At 47.0% G+C, this 20318-nt stretch overlaps 2 protein-coding genes across 4 annotated transcripts in view; one reads left to right on the forward strand and one right to left on the reverse strand.

The window, feature by feature from the left end:
- TDRD5 (tudor domain containing 5) overlaps nt 1-9406 on the reverse strand; it is a 124509-nt gene extending 115103 nt beyond the window's left edge. For both annotated transcript variants that reach the window (XM_073571376.1, XM_073571375.1), the window contains exons 1-2: nt 9277-9406; nt 1513-1743 (exon numbers count right to left, since the gene is read on the reverse strand). In XM_073571376.1, coding sequence (XP_073427477.1) covers nt 1513-1741 — 229 coding nt within the window. In that variant the 5' untranslated portion in view covers nt 1742-1743; nt 9277-9406. The remainder of the gene's footprint in view (nt 1-1512; nt 1744-9276) is intronic.
- A 46-nt stretch (nt 9407-9452) lies between these two features.
- NPHS2 (NPHS2 stomatin family member, podocin) overlaps nt 9453-20318 on the forward strand; it is a 42194-nt gene continuing 31328 nt past the window's right edge. For both annotated transcript variants that reach the window (XR_012231414.1, XM_073571377.1), the window contains exon 1: nt 9453-9603. Coding sequence is in view for 1 of the 2 variants with exons in the window: in XM_073571377.1 (XP_073427478.1) it covers nt 9453-9603 (151 nt within the window). In the remaining variant the exon portion in view is untranslated. The remainder of the gene's footprint in view (nt 9604-20318) is intronic.

Consider the following 20318-nt stretch of genomic DNA (forward strand, 5'->3'; position numbering starts at 1 on the left):
GGTTGTCTCGTTTTTAGATACGTTTCCAATAAAGGTTTATTCAATTTTATCATAGATATTGTTGTACTAAGGCTCCTCCTAAGCAAAACCTGTCGAGGGCAGAGTAAAGTACTGAAGGGCACAAGCGCCGGACCTCTCGGACCTTTCTCGGCGCCTGCACACTGCATTACTTTTATCTGCCCTCAACATGGCAGAGAAAGTACGCTTGTGCAGGAGCCGAGGCAGAAGTAAGGAGGAGGACATCATCTCTAGAAGATGGGAGGCACCGGACCCCGCCCCCCGGTGAGTATAATCAACTTGTTTTTTTCTCTTTCAGGTTACATCAGGAACTTGTATACAGCATTACAGAATGCTGTAGATAAGCCCCTGATGGTGGTGGCTGCAGCTTATAGGCTGAAAATGGGGTGACAGATTCCCTTTAATGCAATGCTGCGGCGACCAAAAAAAAAAAAAAAAGGTAATTCTGGCATTTTGACTTTTTTTCTCATTACGCTATTTAGCAATTGGGTTAATTCTTTTTTTATATTCATAGATCGGGCGATTCTGGTACAGGTAATGCGGCAGATCACCTCTATGTAGCAGAACTGCTCACTTGCTATGAGCGCCGACCACCGGGTGGCACTCATAGCAGTCCAGCAGGGACAACCGCAGAGGTCTGCCGGAGACCTCTGGTTGTCATGCTAACCAGTGATCACTTGATGGGCAGGATTTCCGGTGCGCTTGCCAGAAGCGCGAGTTAAATGCCACTGTCAGAGTTTGACAGTGGCATTTAACGGGTTAACAGTCATGGGTGGATAGTGATACCACCCACGGCTGTTGGAGGAACATGTCAGCTGTTCAAAACAGCTGACCTGTGCCAGAAAAGATGTGGGCTCAGTGCCGGAGCCCATATCAAAGGGAGGGAATTCGACATCAGTGTTCATTGCCGCCCGATGTTGGAAAGGTGTTAACATGCAGAGTGACCCCACATCTGCAGGTTAATAGTGTTTTTCAAGTGACAGGGTCCCTTTAAGTAAGAAGTATGTTTTAGTACAGCAGGAGGAAAAGTAGACAAAAACAGGCAGAACATTCAACTATCTGCACCAAGGTAAGAATTCAACACAAGAGCAAACTTTTGTAAGGTTTCGTTCACATGTCTGTATGCCATCAGTTTTTATAATCTATAGAGAAAGATGTGGTCAAAACTCAATACAATCAAATGAATGGGCCTGTGGGAAGAAGAAGAAGAAAAAAAAAAAAAAAAAAAGGAGGACACCCCATGGATGTCATCCAACACATGAGAATAATAAACAGGACATGAGACTGAGGCAATTGATACAAAATTATATTATTGAGAACAACAAAAGATTCTACAGCCATCTGAAGTAAACCGTGTAATTTAGGATTTACTGTACGTCATTCACCTGAAATAACCTAGGTCAAGCCAAAATGCAGCAGAAAGCAAAGTCTCCCAATTCATGCAAAATGAGAACATAATCTGGAAGTAATAAGGAGGAGATATTCAATACCTACCAGACAACACAACAGAGCCATCGACTTTACTGCGAATGTTTACCACATCCGGCATATCTAGGAGGAGCTCCATGGTTGAACTGTAGTCTAAGGTCCTGAGTGGAAGGGGCGATCCAATCAACAAGCGATAATCACGCTCAAGTTCCTGAATACTGAGGCCAAATTTGGAAGGGATAAGCAAAGAGCGCACATCCTTCTTCAGGGTTTCTAAGACCCGATCCTTGTTCATTTCTGCATAATAAAGAAAAAGACTTAATTTAATTACTCGTCTCAGCATTTTTTTCCTCTTAGAGCTAACATGCAGCTGCGAATAACATACTCAGTGTCTGTGTCCGTCATCACAGGGGAAAATAGATTTGCAAGAACCTTGGACCACTGCAAACCTTGATAGTCCATGGCCACCAGACCAGAGTAATGCAAACCGTGCCTCTTCTGATTACTAGGCCTCCGCAACATCATTTGAGAGTCACAACATAGAGCTGTACCTCTTCTGATTAGTCCCCCGTTGGGGATACTGCAGAGACTGGGGAGTTTGCAGTGCTCTGGTACGTCAGCCACGCACTACATACATGGCCGCGACACCAGGGTCCTGCAAATCTTTTTGCCCAACTCTAGTTATTAGTGATGGGTAGTCCGGCTCTTATAGGTGATCTGGCTTTCCTGACTCCGCTCACCAAAAAGAACTGTCTCTCTATGGATCCTAAATAGATCCCTATTACTTATGTGTTCACAGTAAGTGAACACATATTTAAGCTGAGGTTAATGTGGCTGAAACCCGGCAATTCACAGCCACAACTCCGTCTGCTTGAGGTTAAAGGGAACCTGTCACCCCCTCCAGGCGTTTTTAAGTAAAAGAGCCAACTTGTGCAGCACTAATGCTGCATTCTGTCAAGGTGTCTCTTTTACTTAGCGTCCCTTCCACCGCAGAAATAAATCGTTTTTAAAATTGTTCCAAAATACCTGATACAGTCATATGTAAAAGTTTGGGCACCCCTATTAATGTTAACCTTTTTTCTTTATAACAATTTTGGTTTTTGCAACTGTTATTTCAGTTTCATATATCTAATAACTGATGGACTCCGTTATATTTCTGGATTCAAATGAGGTTTATTGTACTAACAGAAAATGTGCAATCTGCATTTAAACAAAATTTCACCGGTGCAAAAGTATGGGCACCCTTATCATTTTCTTGATTTGAACACTCCTAACTACTTTTTACTGACTTCCTGAAGCACTAAATTGGTTTTGTAACCTCATTGAGCTTTGATCTTCATAGCCAGGTGTATTAAATCATGAGAAAAGGTATTTAAAGTGGCCACTTGCAAGTAGTTCTCCTATTTGATTCTCCTATGAAGAGTGGCATCATGGGCTCCTCAAAACAACTCTCAAATGATCTGAAAACACAGATTATTCAACATAGCTTTTCAGGGGAAGGATACAAAAAGTTGTCTCAGAGATTTAACCTGTCAGTTTCCACTGTGAGGAACATAGTAAGGAAATGGAAGAACACAGGTACAGTTCTTGTTAAGCCCAGAAGTGGCAGGCCAAGAAAAATATCAGAAAGGCAGAGAAGAAGAATGGTGAGAACAGTCAAGGACAATCCACAGACCACCTCCAAAGACCTGCAGCATCATCTTGCTGCAGATGGTGTCACTGTGCATCGGTCAACAATACAGCGCACTTTGCACAAGGAGAAGCTGTATCGGAGAGTGATGCGAAAGAAGCCGTTTCTGCAAGCACGCCACAAACAGAGTCGCCTGAGGTATGCAAAAGCACATTTGGACAAGCCAGTTACATTTTGGAAGAAGGTCCTGTGGACTGATGAAACAAAGATTGAGTTGTTTGGTCATACAAAAAGGCGTTATGCATGCGCTGTATTGTTAGCGCTGCCCGTCGTGCCCGTGCTGTTAGATAACATCACGGCCTTTGATATCGGGCCTGAGCACCGCAGTCGTTTATGATTTATTCACACTGCGGGGCTGGGAATCTCAGGCATGCGCAGTGGTTATCTGCGTCTCTCATGCCCAAGATAAACTTTATAAACAATGATTTCTGCGGTGGAACAGAGGCTAAGAAAAAGAGCCACCTTGACAGAATGCAGCATTACTGCTGCACAAGGTTGCTCTTTTACTTAAAAACGCCTGGAGTGACAAGTTCTTTGTACCGGATGGTTCACCAACGACCATTAGACACTTGTCATGAGCTGTAAAAGAAAATAGTACAGAAATGAAGTTGCGCTGACACTTAAACAGCAGCATCCCAGGTATACACATCTAGCATGTATTACCAAGAGGGGCATAGTCGAAAGAGAAAAGGCTGAAAGTAGAAGGTTGCGAAATGCATATGAAAATGAATAAGGAAAGACGTTTGAAACATAAAAATGTTAATGTCTCTGTCTTAGAATTTTTATTCAATATCAAGAGTAAAATCACCCTCTTGTTGAGCACACAGTAATACACACATTGTGCCTTGTGGCAGCAGCCCATAACCAGAGCACCAGCTCATATCACCAGAATATTCAGCTCCTGCGGACATTCTATTAAAGCAGTACAGTAGTAAAAGCAGAAACGTGAAACTAAAGGCATCACAGGGAAAACTAAACTCCGAGCCCAGGTTCAGAGGCAAAATAACCAAACAACTCTAAAATAAAAAAATGAGCTAAACACAGAATGTTGGTGGGAGAGGTGTCCCCAATTAGTAAGGATTTTACAGAGAGGGTAAAGGCTCCGTCACACATAGCGACGCTACAACGATCCCGACAACGATACGAACTGGTAGGGATCGTTGCTGCATCTCTATGTGGCCGCTGGTGAGATGTCAAACAGTCAGATCTTCCCAACGATGCAGCAGCGATACGGCGACCCGTAGCGACCTTTGTAATGATTCAGACCAAAATGTGTCTCGCTTCTAAGTCGTTGGTAAGGTGTCAAACATACCGATGTATGCTACCCAGCGGGACCTCAACGCTCAAAAAAATGTCCAGGGCATTCCGACACAACCAGCGATCTCACAGCAGGGGCCTGGTCGCTGCTACCTGTCAAACTTAGCGAGATCGCTGCTGAGGTCGCTGTTGCGTCACAAAACTTGTGGCTCAGCAGCGAGCTCGATGTGTGTGACGGGTGCTTAAGAAAAAAAAACAAAACTAACTTTTCTTGCTTGTGGCTTGAAACTTAGGATACTCCAAAGCAGTCCTTGGGGGGGGGGGGCAGGAAACAAAAACTAAGGGACCCTGCAGTCAGTAAGGTCTTGTGCCCGAAAGAGGCATCCAAGAATGCAAAGGTGTGCATAGCCTTTAGGACAAAGTCATGACTGATGATCAGGCCATCGCCAAGGACGAACATAATTTACAAATCAATTGGTAGTACTGGACCATTGAAGAGAGGAAAAGAAAGACAGTAAGGCTGTGTGCCCACGATGCGATTTTTAAGCATTTTTGCTGCGATTTTTGGCGCGAAAACGTTTAAAAATCTTGTACATGACGCACCCCATGCATTCCTATGGCATTCCGCACATGCTGTGTTAATTCTGCGCTTTTTTCCGGGGCGGAATCGCATCGCGGAAAAAATCGCAGCATGATCATTCTTTTGTGCGGAATCGCAAAGAATTGCCGCGATCCCGCACCCATAGGAATGCATGAGAATCGCTTACTTCCCGCATGTGGCTATGCCCACCATGCGGGAAGTTAAGCGTCTCATGTGCGGTTGGTATCCACAGTGTGGAGGAGAGGAAACTTTCCTCCAGGCCCTGGGTACCATACCCCTGTGAAAAAATAATAATAAAAAAAAAAAAAAAAAATCGGGGTATATTTACCTTCAGACGTCCCGCGCTGCCATCCCGGGCCTCAGCGTTCCCAGTAATGCCTTGCGGCAAGGTCCTGTGATGACGGTCTCGCGAGATCGTTATAGTAACGCGAGAGCAACGTCATCACAGGTCTCGCAAGGCATCGCTGGGAACGCTGTGGCCCGGGATGGCAGCGCGGGACGTCGGAAGGTAAAAATACCCCAATTTTTTATTTTTTTAGCATTTTTAACATTTTATCTTTTACTATTGAGGCCGCATAGGCGGCCTCAATAGCAAAAAGCTGGTCACACTTGTCAAACACTATGTTTGATGAGTGTGACCAACCTGTCAATCACTTTCCAAGCGATGCTTCAAATCGCTTGGAAAGTGCTTGAGAAAATCGCGGCAAAATCGCAAACAGAATCGCGGTAAAATCACGGTGAAATCGCGCGGAAAAAAAACGCGCGATTTCTGGGAAGGAGTCTGGTTTTCATTGTGCATTTTAAAACGCTACGTGGGCACATAGCCTAAATCTTGTAATCTGTCGAACAATATCCAAATAGCAGAGGAAGGGTTCCCCAAGATTGAGATGAGGAAGAGCAGGAGGAAAACAAGACGTTCTCATTTAGGTGGACGGAGATCACTTTGACAAAAAGGAGGGAGCTAGGTACAGCAATGCCTTATCTTGGTGAAATGTAAAGAATTGAGAGTAAAAAATAAAACTAAGAGGGCTGACACTAGGAGTGAAGATGTCCTTCTGTGGAAGAGGCACCAAAGGAGGCCCCTGCTGTAATTCCAAAGGTGGATTTGAGCCAACAGCGGTTCCCTATGGGCACGGTGTCCGAAAGCACTGAGGGGGACAAGTGGAAATTCAGAGGCTGGCTAAGGCTAGGTTCACATTTGCAGTTGAGTCCGCAGCATATCGTCCGCAACCGCATGCAAAAACGCATGCGGACGATAGGCAAATGCTATTTCCCGACGAATTTTGAATTTCAACAAGCCACGCCCAATGGGTGTGTCTTATGTAAATTCTTGCGTATGCTTGCGTTACCATAGCCAGTAATGCTTTTTTTACGTACGTCATCCACATGCGGATGACTGCGGATATTTGACGCCGCAAAAATTGCAACATGACGCGTTCGTCGCGTCCCTCCACATACCGCACGCAAACGCATGTCCCTGCGTACCCCATGTTAAAGATAGGTACACAGGACGCATATGGGTGTATGCGCATCAAACACTGCGGACTCAACTGCAAATGTGAAACCGGCCTAAAGGGATTACTCACCCACTGGATAAATAAGCCTAACAGAGCGGAGGGAAGCCCCTATGGGACAAACACCGTAGTGGTGGAGGCGAACGTGGGAACAGTATAAAAGTGACAGATGCTAATTTAAGGATGGATACTCCTTTTCCTAGGATTACGTTTCCTTCAGCAGTTTGAAAAAGTCATCCCAGGGCTATGACCCTAATTTATTAAGACCGGAGACGTGCACGCTGGTCTTGATTGGCGATTCGACTGGAGATATTGGAGTCAGATGCTCCCGACTCCTTTAGAGACGCACACCTCTTGATATATCAGAAGCATCAGAGACGTGGCGTGCGTCTCCCTGTGAATCGCAACAAACCGTACTCCATCAGTGGTGTAAGAAACACCACAGCTCGTCATCAATTATAGGACTTGTGCAGCGTCCCTCCCCAGCTCCAGCCATTTGGGCAGAGGCGGATGAAATGAACGTGAAAACTACACGATGCAAAAAAAAAAAAAAAAAATACTAGCGATTTTTCAATTTCAAAACGATTTATGCAGAATTCTAGAGTACATGCTGCCATAAATCAGGGCTGACGGGCCTTGGCTGACTAGTCTGGAGCAGTCCCCGGCCAATTTCTCCCAGCCCCTCTTCAGTTGACTGTCAGGTCTGTGCATAGACATGGCAAGGAACTGGTCAGTGAAGAATGTTCAGGGCGGCTACGACCAACCATAGTGAGCCATCAATGGTGGGCAGCCATGACCATAGTGAGCCATCAAAAGGTGAGCGGCCATGACCATAGTGAGCCATCAAAAGGTGAGCGGCCATGACCATAGTGAGCCATCAAAAGGTGAGCGGCCATGACCATAGTGAGCCATCAAAAGGTGAGCGGCCATGACCATAGTGAGCCATCAAAAGGTGAGCGGCCATGACCATAGTGAGCCATCAAAAGGTGAGCGGCCATGACCATAGTGAGCCATCAAAAGGTGAGCGGCCATGACCATAGTGAGCCATCAACGGTGGGCGGCCATGACCATAGTGAGCCATCAAAAGGTGAGCGGCCATGACCATAGTGAGCCATCAAAAGGTGAGCGGCCATGACCATAGTGAGCCATCAAAAGGTGAGCGGCCATGACCATAGTGAGCCATCAAAAGGTGAGCGGCCATGACCATAGTGAGCCATCAATGGTGGGCGGCCATGACCATAGTGAGCCATCAATGGTGGGCGGCCATGACCATAGTGAGCCATCAATGGTGGGCGGCCATGACCATAGTGAGCCATCAATGGTGGGCAGCCATGACCATAGTGAGCCATCAAAAGGTGAGCGGCCATGACCATAGTGAGCCATCAAAAGGTGAGCGGCCATGACCATAGTGAGCCATCAAAAGGTGAGCGGCCATGACCATAGTGAGCCATCAAAAGGTGAGCGGCCATGACCATAGTGAGCCATCAAATGTGAGCGGCCATGACCATAGTGAGCCATCAAAGGTGAACGGCCATGACCATAGTGAGCCATCGATGGTGGGCGGCCATGACCATAGTGAGCCATCGATGGTGAGCGGCCATGACCATAGTGAGCCATCAATGGTGGGCGGCCATGACCATAGTGAGCCATCAATGGTGAGCGGCCATGACCATAGTGAGCCATCAATGGTGAGCGGCCATGACCATAGTGAGCCATCAATGGAGAGCGGCCATGACCATAGTGAGCCATCAATGGTGGGCGGCCATGACCATAGTGAGCCATCAATGGTGGGCGGCCATGACCATAGTGAGCCATCAATGGTGGGCGACCATGACCATAGTGAGCCATCAATGGTGGGCGGCCATGACCATAGTGAGCCATCAATGGTGGGCGACCATGACCATAGTGAGCCATCAATGGTGGGCGACCATGACCATAGTGAGCCATCAATGGTGGGCGGCCATGACCATAGTGAGCCATCAATGGTGAGCGGCCATGACCATAGTGAGCCATCAATGGTGAGCGGCCATGACCAGTGAGCCATCAAAGGTGAACGGCCATGACCATAGTGAGCCATCGATGGTGGGCGGCCATGACCATAGTGAGCCATCGATGGTGAGCGGCCATGACCATAGTGAGCCATCAATGGTGAGCGGCCATGACCAGTGAGCCATCAAAGGTGAACGGCCATGACCATAGTGAGCCATCGATGGTGGGCGGCCATGACCATAGTGAGCCATCGATGGTGAGCGGCCATGACCATAGTGAGCCATCAATGGTGGGCGGCCATGACCATAGTGAGCCATCAATGGTGAGCGGCCATAACCATAGTGAGCCATCAATGGTGGGCGGCCATGACCATAGTGAGCCATCAATGGAGAGCGGCCATGACCATAGTGAGCCATCAATGGTGGGCGGCCATGACCATAGTGAGCCATCAATGGTGGGTGGCCATGCAGCGGATCACCGGACCAGCAGAGATCGATTTATAAAGAAACCCCACAGGCCATGGTGGCGCGGCCATAGTCACCCATTAGCGCCATGTGACCTCCCATAATGGGACATAACAGCGTACAAGCTCAGCTGCACAACCACTTCTTGCACCCTGTGTATGGCTGCAACTCTGACCCTGATGTACAGCACTGGCGGCAGAGGGCGCCAGGCCGGGGAATACCGACCACTTTGCGCCAGTGTTAGTAACTATCCCTCCCTGCAGTCCTACAGCGGCAGTCCGGGCCCAAAGCTACAATGCACACAGAAGCGCTTACTGGACGCTACCGCGACTCCTCCGCGACACAGACACTGTCCACACTGCGCCTCCTGCTTCTTCTTCTCAGCACCGCGGAGTTCTGCAGCGCAGCCGGACTTACACTCCTGCAGATCCCTCCGCCGCACGGCAAACACCTCAGTTTAGTTTGTGTTGGATTCTTCCGCGCGAAAACAAATGGCGTCGGGTCAAACCGAGAATGGATTTTTTTTTTCTCCCTCTCCGACTTCCTGCGCTCACATAAAACCAAACCACCCTCACATCAAAACACCAGCAAGAAGTGAAGGCAAGGTCTCTTGCCAGGTACTCATTGGACAGACAGGCTGGGGTAAGGTGAATGTTTACTGCCGTGGTTTGCTTTACGGCATCTCGGCTATTTTGATGGTAAAGTGCAGATTTCTTAAAAATCTTCTGATATTGGTTTTTTGTCTTTTTTTTAATAAATCCAATTTACTAACATCTGCTCCAAAACCCGTGTTTCAAAAACCTCAGTGTGAACCAGCCCTAACGGCATAAAACATGGCAATACTGCCTCACGAGGTCGCTCGTCATTCATGGGCCGACCAATCGTTGGCCTGAGCAGGGCAGTGATCGGCTGCAGCGGTTGTGTCAGTCATGATGTCATTCCTGCAGCACCGGCAGGGACCACCAGAGCGGCGCTGGCTAGAATAGATGAGTATTGTGTATTTATCCCTGTAGCACAGTTTCGGCTCCACCACAATCTCGTTGAAGCTGCAGCAATTCATTATAAAGCCGCAGCTCACCCGCACGGTCTGAAGTTACCCGGGCGCTAAAGCGGTCCTCCACCCTGGACGGTGTGCACGTCTTCTGCCTCCTGCACTGAGAACGGTGTCGACGATCGGGCCAAAAATGCTGGGCACCATGATGGAAATCGGATGGATCCTAATGGAGTCGATAGTGGTGTGTGCCCTGTAAGGACTCTTGTTATTTTTGTTGTTCTGCTCTGATGCTGGGGTTTGGGTTTGGGAATCCTCACAGCACAAGTCTGAAGACTTTTACCCTGAGCCCAGAAAACCCTGTTAAAGAAGTTGTTCAACTTCTCATACCCCTCGCTTGGCCCGATAAAATAATAAAGCCTATACTTAGCTCCTGGGCTGGCGCCATTCCCACGGTTTCAGCTTTATTATCTTATTGGGGCCAAAGAATATCTTGATAAGGGTTTGTCTCAGTAGTGGACAACCCCTTTATGCTTTAAGGGGAACGTCAGCTGTATTGTGCACGGTAACCTACAGACAGTGTCGGAGCTGTTATATTGATTAGGCCGGAGTCCAGGGGTGGACCTACCACCCGTTCATTGAATGGGGGAGAGGGGGCCCCTCCAGCACCGCATGCAGGAGCGCAGCTATAATGAGGCGAGTTGAGCCAGCTTGTCAAGCGGCAGGGAGCGGCATTATGCGCTCCTCTACCCGCAGCACCTACAATTTAGCCTCTGCACGCTGGTGCTGCGGTCCTGCAAGAGGTTTGCAGTTGATGAAGTCACAGGAGGGAAGGCATCAGGGCCCCCTGATCATGTGACCCCTGACTCCTCCCCCTCCTGTGACCTCATCACAGGTCCTGTGCGCACAGCCCTAGCCCTTGTTTTATGCAGGACACTGCTGTTCTGGTTGTCATTGTGATGGATGAAGGAATTTTACAGGGTGGATGTAGGAGCCGTGCGTGCGAGGTGTAAGGAGCGGAGCCGTGCGTGTGTGTGTGCGCGCGGCGTACGGAGTGGAGCCGTGTATGTACGGAGCAGAGCCACATGTGTGCGAGGTGTATGGAGCGGAACCGCGTGTGTACAAGGTGTATGGAGCAAAGCCGCAAGTGTGCAAGGTTTACGGAGTGGAGCCGTGTGTACTGAGTGGAGCTGTGTGTGTGCGAGTTGTACATAGCGGAGTCATGTGTGATCGAGGCATAAAAAGCGGAACCGTGTGCGGAGCCATACGTGTACAAGGTGTATGGTGAGGAGCATTCATACCTCCCAGCGGGACAGTCCCGATTTTGAGAGGGAGTTTGCCTCACTGCCCCGGCTGTGAGCTTACTTTTCCCGCGGACAAAGGAGTACACGGCGGAACCCCGAGGAGCACTTTAAAATTCGCACGTGACGTTCCACCGGAAGTGAGGTGCTAGAAGCTGACCGGAAATTAGGTAATTTCGGGAGGAGATTGTGATGGAACCATGGAGGCACTTCAAGGAATGCTTCAGATCCATAATCGTGTCCTCCTCCAACAGCGCGGATAGCAGGATCGCCTTGGATTCGGGGATGCCGGCCATGTGAGCGGATCATGATATGTCCTGCACCGGGAGGCTCAGGTGGGCGCTACAATGGGAGCGGGGCTGCTATAGTATCTTTATAGAATCTTTCTCTCTTTATCTCTCTAATCTTTCTTTTTTTCCTTTTTCCTCTCGCTCTCTCTGTTCTTTCTTTTCCTCAGTACCAGTAGAATAAGAGGGGTAGGAAACTAGGTGGGACTGGTCACATTGAGCCTCTCATACTTTTTACTGGTGTATAATCATATGCCACGAGCACCCCCATAAAGTGGGCCAGCCCCAGACAACAAGGGTACAAACAAATCACTATTACTATCAGTCCAAGTGGACAATTATATACGTAAAGTTAATGATGTCCCTGTACCAAGCAGTGCGGAGGATCAGAATACACAGAGGAGACCAGAGCAGCGGGGTTTCGGGAGAAGTAATATATGGGGCCCATAATACTGTATGCAGTAATATATGGGGCCCATTATACTGTATGGCGCATTATGTGGGGATAGGGGATGACTTTCTGTTTGTTGTGCATCTGACCGTTGGGACCCCCATGATCCTGGGAAACGTAGCTTTGAAGAGAAGGGGCCCATGTAAATGGAGCTGTGGTCAATCATACGCACTGCGGTGCCATTCACATGTGGCTCTTCAAATAACTCCTTTAAGAGAGTGATGAGGGGACGACAAAGTATAGCAAAAATTCACTGATCGGGGCTGATGAGTGTTATAGCTTGTGGGCTGGTGGGATTTGTGTGGCAGGGCTGCTTTTTTTTTTTTTTTTTTTTTTTTTGTCCCAGTCCGGCCCTGTGCCAGGCCTACCATTGCCATTAATGACCCCTGTCCTGGATACTTCTGTGTTGTTCTTGTATGTGCATGTGATGGCGCTAGCATCCTTGTGTTTGAGCGGATCGGAGCACAGCTGCGGAGGAAGCAGAGAAACTAATTTCTCCATCTCCTCCATTGCCAGCGTCGGCATATATCGCCCAGCACTTGGATGATATCAGAGTGATGTGCGCTGTCACTCGCACCCATAGACATATATGGGTGCGAGTGAGCCGGGTGTCGGTGACAATCGCAACGTGCTCCAATTTCACTTGCATGTACAATACGGCCGAGGAAAAAAACTGTGATGGGAGCTGCCCCACAGATGAATACTGGTCCGAGTGCTATGAAATGTCTTATCACATAGCACTCGTCCGTATTCATCGCCCGGGAAGATTTCTTGCACTGGGGCCCTCTGCAGTCTGTGTCCGCCCCTGCCGGAGTCACACTAGCGTTGAATATGGATGAGTGCTATGCGATAAGACATCGCATAGTACTCGGACCACTGTTAATCTATGGGGCAGCTCCCATCATCCAATGCAAGTCTATGGGTGCGAGAAAAACTTGGACATCGCACGGACCATCTGTGTGGCTTCAGAGAAATGCGCACACATTTTCCTCATTTCAGCCCACTGAGCCATCAAATTCACTGGGGAAATCGGTGAGAAATGTATAAAGCCGTACAGCTGCATAGGTGCTAGAAAACCGCATTACACATGGATGACCATACGGAGAACATTTGTGCGACTCTCCACTGAGAGAATGGGACCAACTTTTCATACATTAACCCCTTCCTTACCAATGACGGAATAGTACGTCATCGGTAAGGATCCCCTGCGTTATAAACAGCTGACATGTGCCAGCAATAGGCACAAGCGGAATCGCCATCCACCCTCGCCTATTAACTAGTTAAATCCCGCTGTCAAAGCTGAGTGGGCATTTAAATAGCACTTCCGGCCACCGGGCCGGAAATGAGCTCATCGTCGACCCCCGTCACGTGATCAGGGGTCGGTGACGCGTTTCCCTGACAGCCAGAGGTCTCATAGAAACCTCTATGGTTGTTGCAGGCAGATGGCTTTGAGCGCCGCCCAGTGGCTGGTGTGCAAAGCACTGCAGTAAATCTGCCACATATGGGCGATGTGCTCATCGCCCATATGTAGCAGAGCCGATCGAGTTATGCGTTCTTCAAGCCTCCTATGGAGGCTATTGAAGCATGCCAAAAGTAAAAAAAAAAAAAAAAAAAAAAAAACGTTCAAATCGCCCCAATCAAAATAAAAAAAACAAAAAAAAAAATCACACATATTTGGTATCGCCGCGTTCAGAATCGCCCCATCAATAAAAAGCATTAACCCGATCGCTAAACGGTGTAGCGAGAAAATTCAAAACTCCAGAATTACGGATTTTTTTTGGCCGCCGCGACATTGAATTAAAATGCAATAACGGGCGATCAAAAGAAAGTATTTGCACAAAAGTGGTATCATTAAAAACGTCAGCCTGGCACGCAAAAAATAAGCCCTCACCCGACCCCAGATCACAAAAAATGGAGACGTTACGGGTCTCAGAAAATTGCGCAATTATTTATTTATTTTTTTTCTTTTTAGCAAACTTTGGAATTTTTTTTCACCACTTAGATAAGAGAACCTAGACGTGTTTGATGTCTATGAACTTGTAATGACCTGGAGAATCACAATGGCAGGTTAGATTTGGCATTTAGTGAACCTAGCAAAAAAAACAAGTGTGGGATTGCACTTTTTTTTGCAATTTCACCGCACTTGAAATTTTTTTTTCCCATTTTCGAGTACAAGACATGGTAAAACCAATGGTGTCGTTTAAAAGTACAACTCGTCTCGCAAAAAATAAGCCCTCACACGGCCATATTGATGGAAAAATAATAGTTATGGCTCTGAGAAGAAGGGGAGGGAAAAATCGAAAAACCGCTCCGGGGTTTAAGTGACTCCAGCCTTAAAATGATACCTTGGTTGGGGAAATCTGTCTTGTGGTTGTTGTTTAATCTTTATTTTCAGTTAATGATATGCCCGTGCCCCGGGCGGCCTGTGTGGGGGGGGGGGGGTCTTTATGTGGTCCTCTGATTAGGTATTCATGTGTGTGGCTTCTGACAGATCACTGATCCCTCACTGACCTGCCCTCTATTTTGCATAATGAATGATATATATCTTGGGGGGGGGGGGGGAAATCCCCATCTGCAGGCAGGTGCCGACGATGGCACCAGCGCTGCAGAATGATCGCATCTCTAATGTGTAAGTCATTCATTTGTTTGATCTTAGTCATAAATTCATTGTGGAGATGGTGAAACCGCAGGATAATCCGCAGGTCTTTTGACCTGCGGATTTTGCAAAATCCGCGCAGATGAATCCGCAGCAGATATTCCGCAGCGTGTGCATGTACCCTTAACTGGTCCATTGTCAATGGATACAACATTTTCAGACATTGAAAAAATGAATTAAACTGAGATGACAACTGGGGGAAAAAAAAAAAAATTGGTAAAATGGTCTGATTTTGTCACAGATAGTAACAGGGATGTGAGTGCAGCCTCATAATAACCTACACTTGTATAGCGCTAATGGATTCTGTAGCTCTTTAGGGGAGTAGTAAAACAAGTATAGTGACAAATGATCCAAATAAATTAACGAGCGGTCCCTGTGCAGGGGGGCTTACTAATTATTCAGCGGACAGTTGCTCCATTTTTGGTGATCGGCTCTGACCCCTTGGCCCTGATATCCTGTAAGTTGGGAGTGAATGCTAATACTATACGGTAAATGTATATGCTGGAAAACTGTTCTTCCAGTAAGAATGGAGGAGTAGAGATGTAATTTCTTAGCAATTTCTTGCCTGCTCTCCCCTACAGCCCTTCCCACGCAGAAGGACTAGTGAGGGCTGGAAGCATAGTGCAGGGTCAGCGCCTGCAGTAATGATGACTCTTGTGTGATTAGATGAACCCAGTGCATCAGTGGTGATGCGGCATCTTTGGGGCCGTATTGTTCAATGGCTTAATGCAGATGAGCGATTTTTGGTTTTCACTGGCCGCACCCGCATGCACTAGCTTGTCCTGTAAAACTGATGATTCTCTCTTGTTCAGGTATATGAGCATGCAGAAAAAAAAAAATCAGATTACATATGGAGAAAAAGTATTAAACCCAATATTTACGGATACCTTGCAATACGGTAACATAGGAAATTGTAAGGCTCTGTGCACACGGTGCGGATTTGCCGCTGCTGATATGCAGCAGATCTGCAGGTGATGTACAGTACCATTAAAGCCTATGTAAAAAAAAAAAACGCTGTGCACATGCTGCGGTTTTTTCCGCGCGGTCTTTGTGCAGGAAAAAAAAAGCAGCATGTGACTTTTTTTGTGCGGTTTTGCTGCAGTTTTCCACCTGCTCCATTCTACAAATCCGCAGGTGGAAAACCGCAGTAAAACCACGAAAAGACAGGAAGAAATCCGCAGGAAAAATGCAGGTCATTTGACCTGCGGATTTAGTAAAATCCGCGCTGAAAAATCCGCGGGAGGATCCGCACTGTGTGCACATAGCCTAAATGGTCCTGTAAAACAGATTGTACGTGGATAACAAGTGAGAAAAAAAATCATCCCAGATTTCTGGATGGAACACTGAACGAGTATTTTATACGCTCGTGTGAACCTACCCTAACTGTCAGATAAGCAATCTGGGCAAAGCCACTTCAGTAATAAGCCGGCCGTCTTTTTTTTTTTTTTTTTTTTTTTTTGAAGTGGCGTTGCCCACTGGACTTGTTGTAGTTACTTGCGGTGGCTCCTCTGCCAACATAATCTCCTTGATCTTTCAACTTTATAGAGGGGGTTAGTTTCCAAATGAAGCTGCCTGAAGCATGAGTGGCACTTTTTTTTTTTTAACCCCTTCACGGTTTCTGAAGGTGGAACATGTGGACAGCAATTGACCGGCTGAATATTGTGCTGCCCTGCACAAGTAGTGCAGTGTATTTTCTATGCAATCAAAAGATAATGTGTTCATGTCCGCTTGTGGGACGAATAAATATTGTAAGGAAATAAATCTGTATTTATTGCATTTTTTTTACCCCGTGAATGACACAATTCATATTACCATACAGAGTATTGGATTTTGTTTTTCTTTTTTTTTCCCCTTATCATGGCATTTACAATATACAGTAGGTTGAATTCACTTTATATTTTTATAGATTAGCCGTGGAGATACCAAATTTTTGTTCATCCGATAAAAACTGCAGCTCACTACGCAATAAAACAAGCCCTCATAGTCTTGTACTTCTAAAAAATGAAAAAGTTAAGGCTTTCAGAATATGATGCAAAAAAAGTACCTTATATCCTCGAGTGTAAGCCGAGGCACCTAATTTTGCCACGGAAAACTGGGTAAGCTAATTGACTCGAGTATAAGCCGGGTATGCATTGTCCCCTCATCCCTGTCCTGCTCTGTGAGGCTCCCTGTTATGATTGGGACACCGAGGAGGAGAGCAAGCCCAAGCTAAGTCACAGAAAACCAGAGAGGTTGGTAACTAAGCGGATTGCAGACCCCTGATCCTATCTACACAACTAGCAGTAGCCGTGGAGCGTGCCTACGATGATCCTAGACGCCTCGGCACAGCCGGAGAGCTAACTAAGCCTAAAGCAAGAAAGGGGAAATCTAAACTGCCCCAGAGCAGACCCCAAAGGAATAGATAGCCCCCAAACATATATTGTCGGTGAGACAAGATGAAAACACAAACGCAGATAGGAAAACAGACTGAGCAAACGATGGGGCCACACTGACTAGACAGGAAAGGAAAAACTCTGCAATCATGCAAAAAGCCCTGCAAAAAAGGTCCAACACATCTGATGCAAAAATACTGAAGTCGCACGACTTCACCCACTATATCAGCACTCTGGTATATTCTGAAAGGAGAGCAAAAAGAGGCCAATCTAATAAGGGACAAAAACAAACTGGCACAAGCAGTAACATATGGATGGTGATTCAGCACAGCCCCAACCAGAGCTGGCTGACCCACACAACATTGAAATAGACAAAACCAGATCAAATGTGAACAGAATAGCAAAAGAACACTTAGCCGAACATGCAGGGACTGAGCTGGAAACTAAGACCTCATGAGGCAGGAAAAAATCACCAGCAGGAATAGAGGGAGTCGGCTGTCTTAAATCCAGTCTGAAACCACAGATCTCCAATCGTCGTCCTCATTTTCAGGTGGCAAGCCTCTGTTAATCAGATCAGCTCCATTACCTCCAGTAACCACCAGAGGGAGCCCAGAAAGAGAACTCGCAACCCCTCTGTCAATTTGACCAGCTCCACTACCTTCAGTAGTAACCAGAGGTAGGCCAGAAAGCGAATTCACAACAGCTCCCCCCCGTCCCATCCTTCTATGTATGGCTGTGCTCCCCCGTCCTCCTCCGTACTCCTCTGTACTCCCCCATCCTCATCCCCCTCCTGGCGCCGTCGCTGCACGTACCTATGTCTCAGATGTCCCGGCTTCCTGCAGCTCTCCTGTGCTGAGCAGTACCACGTGACCGCTCAACACAAAGAGCTGCCCTGCCAGGACAACGGAGATGCAGGGATGTTCAGAGATGGCGCCAGGAGGGTGAGTATGATGTCACAGCCGCCGACTCCTGCTGCTCCCCTTCCCCCGCCTGCTTTCTGCACAGCGACTCGTGTATAAGCCGAGGGGGGGGGCATTTTCAGCACAAAAAAAGTGCTGAAAATCTCGGCTTATACACAAGTATATACGGTTTTTTTTTTAAGTTTTTTGTTTTGTACAAAAGTAATGAAACATCAAACAAAAATTGATTTATCACTGAAATCCTATCGACTCGTAAAATAAAACTGGATCTTTATCCTAAACAATGTATGGCAGGAATTTACTGTTTTTGTTTTTTCCTACCCAAAAAAAGTAATAAAAGCTGATTTTAAGTCTTATATACCCAAAAATAATACCAGTGAAAACTACAACATATCCCTCTACAAACAATCCTTTATGGAAATGTTGATGGAAAAATGTTTGATTTATGGTTCTCAAAATATAATCGCGCAAAAACAGATTTTTTTTCAGAGTATTTATTATACAAAAGTCATAAAGCATAAGTTGGGTATCACCGTAATTGCGCTGACCCTTAGGGTATGTGCACACGCTGCGGAATGCTCTGCGGATTTGGCCGCGCAGATTTTGTAAAATCCGCAGGTAAATCTGCAAGTTAAAAGACCTGCGGTTTTTCATCTCCACAATGGAGGAGATTGCAATCCGCAGAAAGAATTGACATGTCAATTCTTTCTGCAGTTTTGAAACCGCAGAAAATTCCGCAGCATCTGCACAGCGGGTTTTTTTTCCATTGGATATTATGCTACTGTACACCGCAGCAAAAACTGCTGCGGATCCGCAGCGTGTGCACACAGCCTTAGAGGAGAGTTCGTACTTTATTTGTGCAACAAATGAAAAAGCCTAAAATTTAAAACATAGATATATATTTATATATACTACTAGCTATGAACCCGTTCTATGCCCAGGTGGCGAGCATTTTTATTGGTATATGGTCTCCTATCCTGGTATGCATGGTACCCTCACCCCCCCCCCCCCCAATCCTGGTAAGCATAGCACCCTATTCCTCATCCTGGTATGTATGGTCCACTCACCCCCCCTATCCTGGTATGCATGGTCCACTCACCCCCCCCCCCCCCCCCCTATCCTGGTATGCATGGTCCTCTCACCCCCCCCATCCTGGTATGCATGGTCCCCTCACCCCCCAATCCTAGTATGTGTGCTACCCCTCACCCCCCAATCCTGGTATACATGGTGGTCCCCCTCACCCTCCTTTCGTGGTATGGATGGTCCCCTCACCCTCCTTTCGTGGTATCCATGGTCCCGTCACCCCCCCTTATCCTGATATGTATGGTCCCTCTCACCCCTATTAAACTACACACATACAAAAAAAAACATTTATACTCTCCCTTCTTTCCTGTGCTCCAGCGCTGTCATGTTCTGCTGGAGGCTGGGGGAGGAGTCTGGTGCCGGAGTATGCGCATGCCCATAGCGCTGTCCGGCGCCATATTGCTGAATACACACTGCAAATGTGTCTTCAGTAAAATGGCGCCGGATCGCGCTATGCACATGCGCGATTCCGGCCACACTCTTGCCCTGGTCTCTGGCCGAAGAGAAGCGACAAGGCAATGCTCCTCCCGGTCAGGTAAGTATGGCGCCCGAGTTCGCGGTATGTACGCATACCGCCATCTCTGGGTGCCATACACACTCCTCACCGCTGGATGCCTCATTCTGTCTGGAACCAGACTGCGCTGGCGCGTTGTGCTTGCGCAGTCTATAAAGGCTTCGGACAGAGTGACGCTTAGCCCAAATGTAAATTTTTGGTGAAGAATCAACAAGTGGGACACAATTGTGAAGTTGAATGAAATTTATTGGTTATTTTACATTTTTATGGAAATTCAAAAACTGAAAAGTGGGGCGTGCAATATTATTCGGCCACTTTAACTTAATACTTTGTTGTGCCACCTTTTGCTGTGATTACAGCTGCAAGTCGCTTGGGATATGTCTCTATCAGTTTTGTACATTGAGAGACAGAAATTCTTGCCCATTCTTCCTTGGCAAACAGCTCGAGCTCATTGAGGTTTGATGGGTTTTCAGCTCTTTCCACAGATTCTCGATTGGATTCAAGTCTGAACTTTGACTTGGCCATTCTAACACCTGGATACGGTTATTTGTGAACCATTCCACTGTAGATTTTGCTTTATGTTTGGGATCATTGTCTTGTTGGAAGACAAATCTCCGTCCCAGTCTCAGGTCTTTTGCAGACTCTAACAGGTTTTCTTCAAGAATGGTCCTGTATTTGGCTCCATCCATCTTCCCATCAATTTTAACCATCTTCCCTGTCCCTGCTGAAGTAAAGCAGGCCCAAATCATGATGCTGCCACCACCATGTTAGACAGTGGGGAT

The sequence above is a fragment of the Dendrobates tinctorius genome, unplaced genomic scaffold (genome assembly GCF_039654945.1).
Source record: "Dendrobates tinctorius isolate UK_male_01 unplaced genomic scaffold, ASM3965494v1 ptg000029l, whole genome shotgun sequence".
Taxonomy (NCBI): Eukaryota; Metazoa; Chordata; class Amphibia; order Anura; family Dendrobatidae; genus Dendrobates; species Dendrobates tinctorius.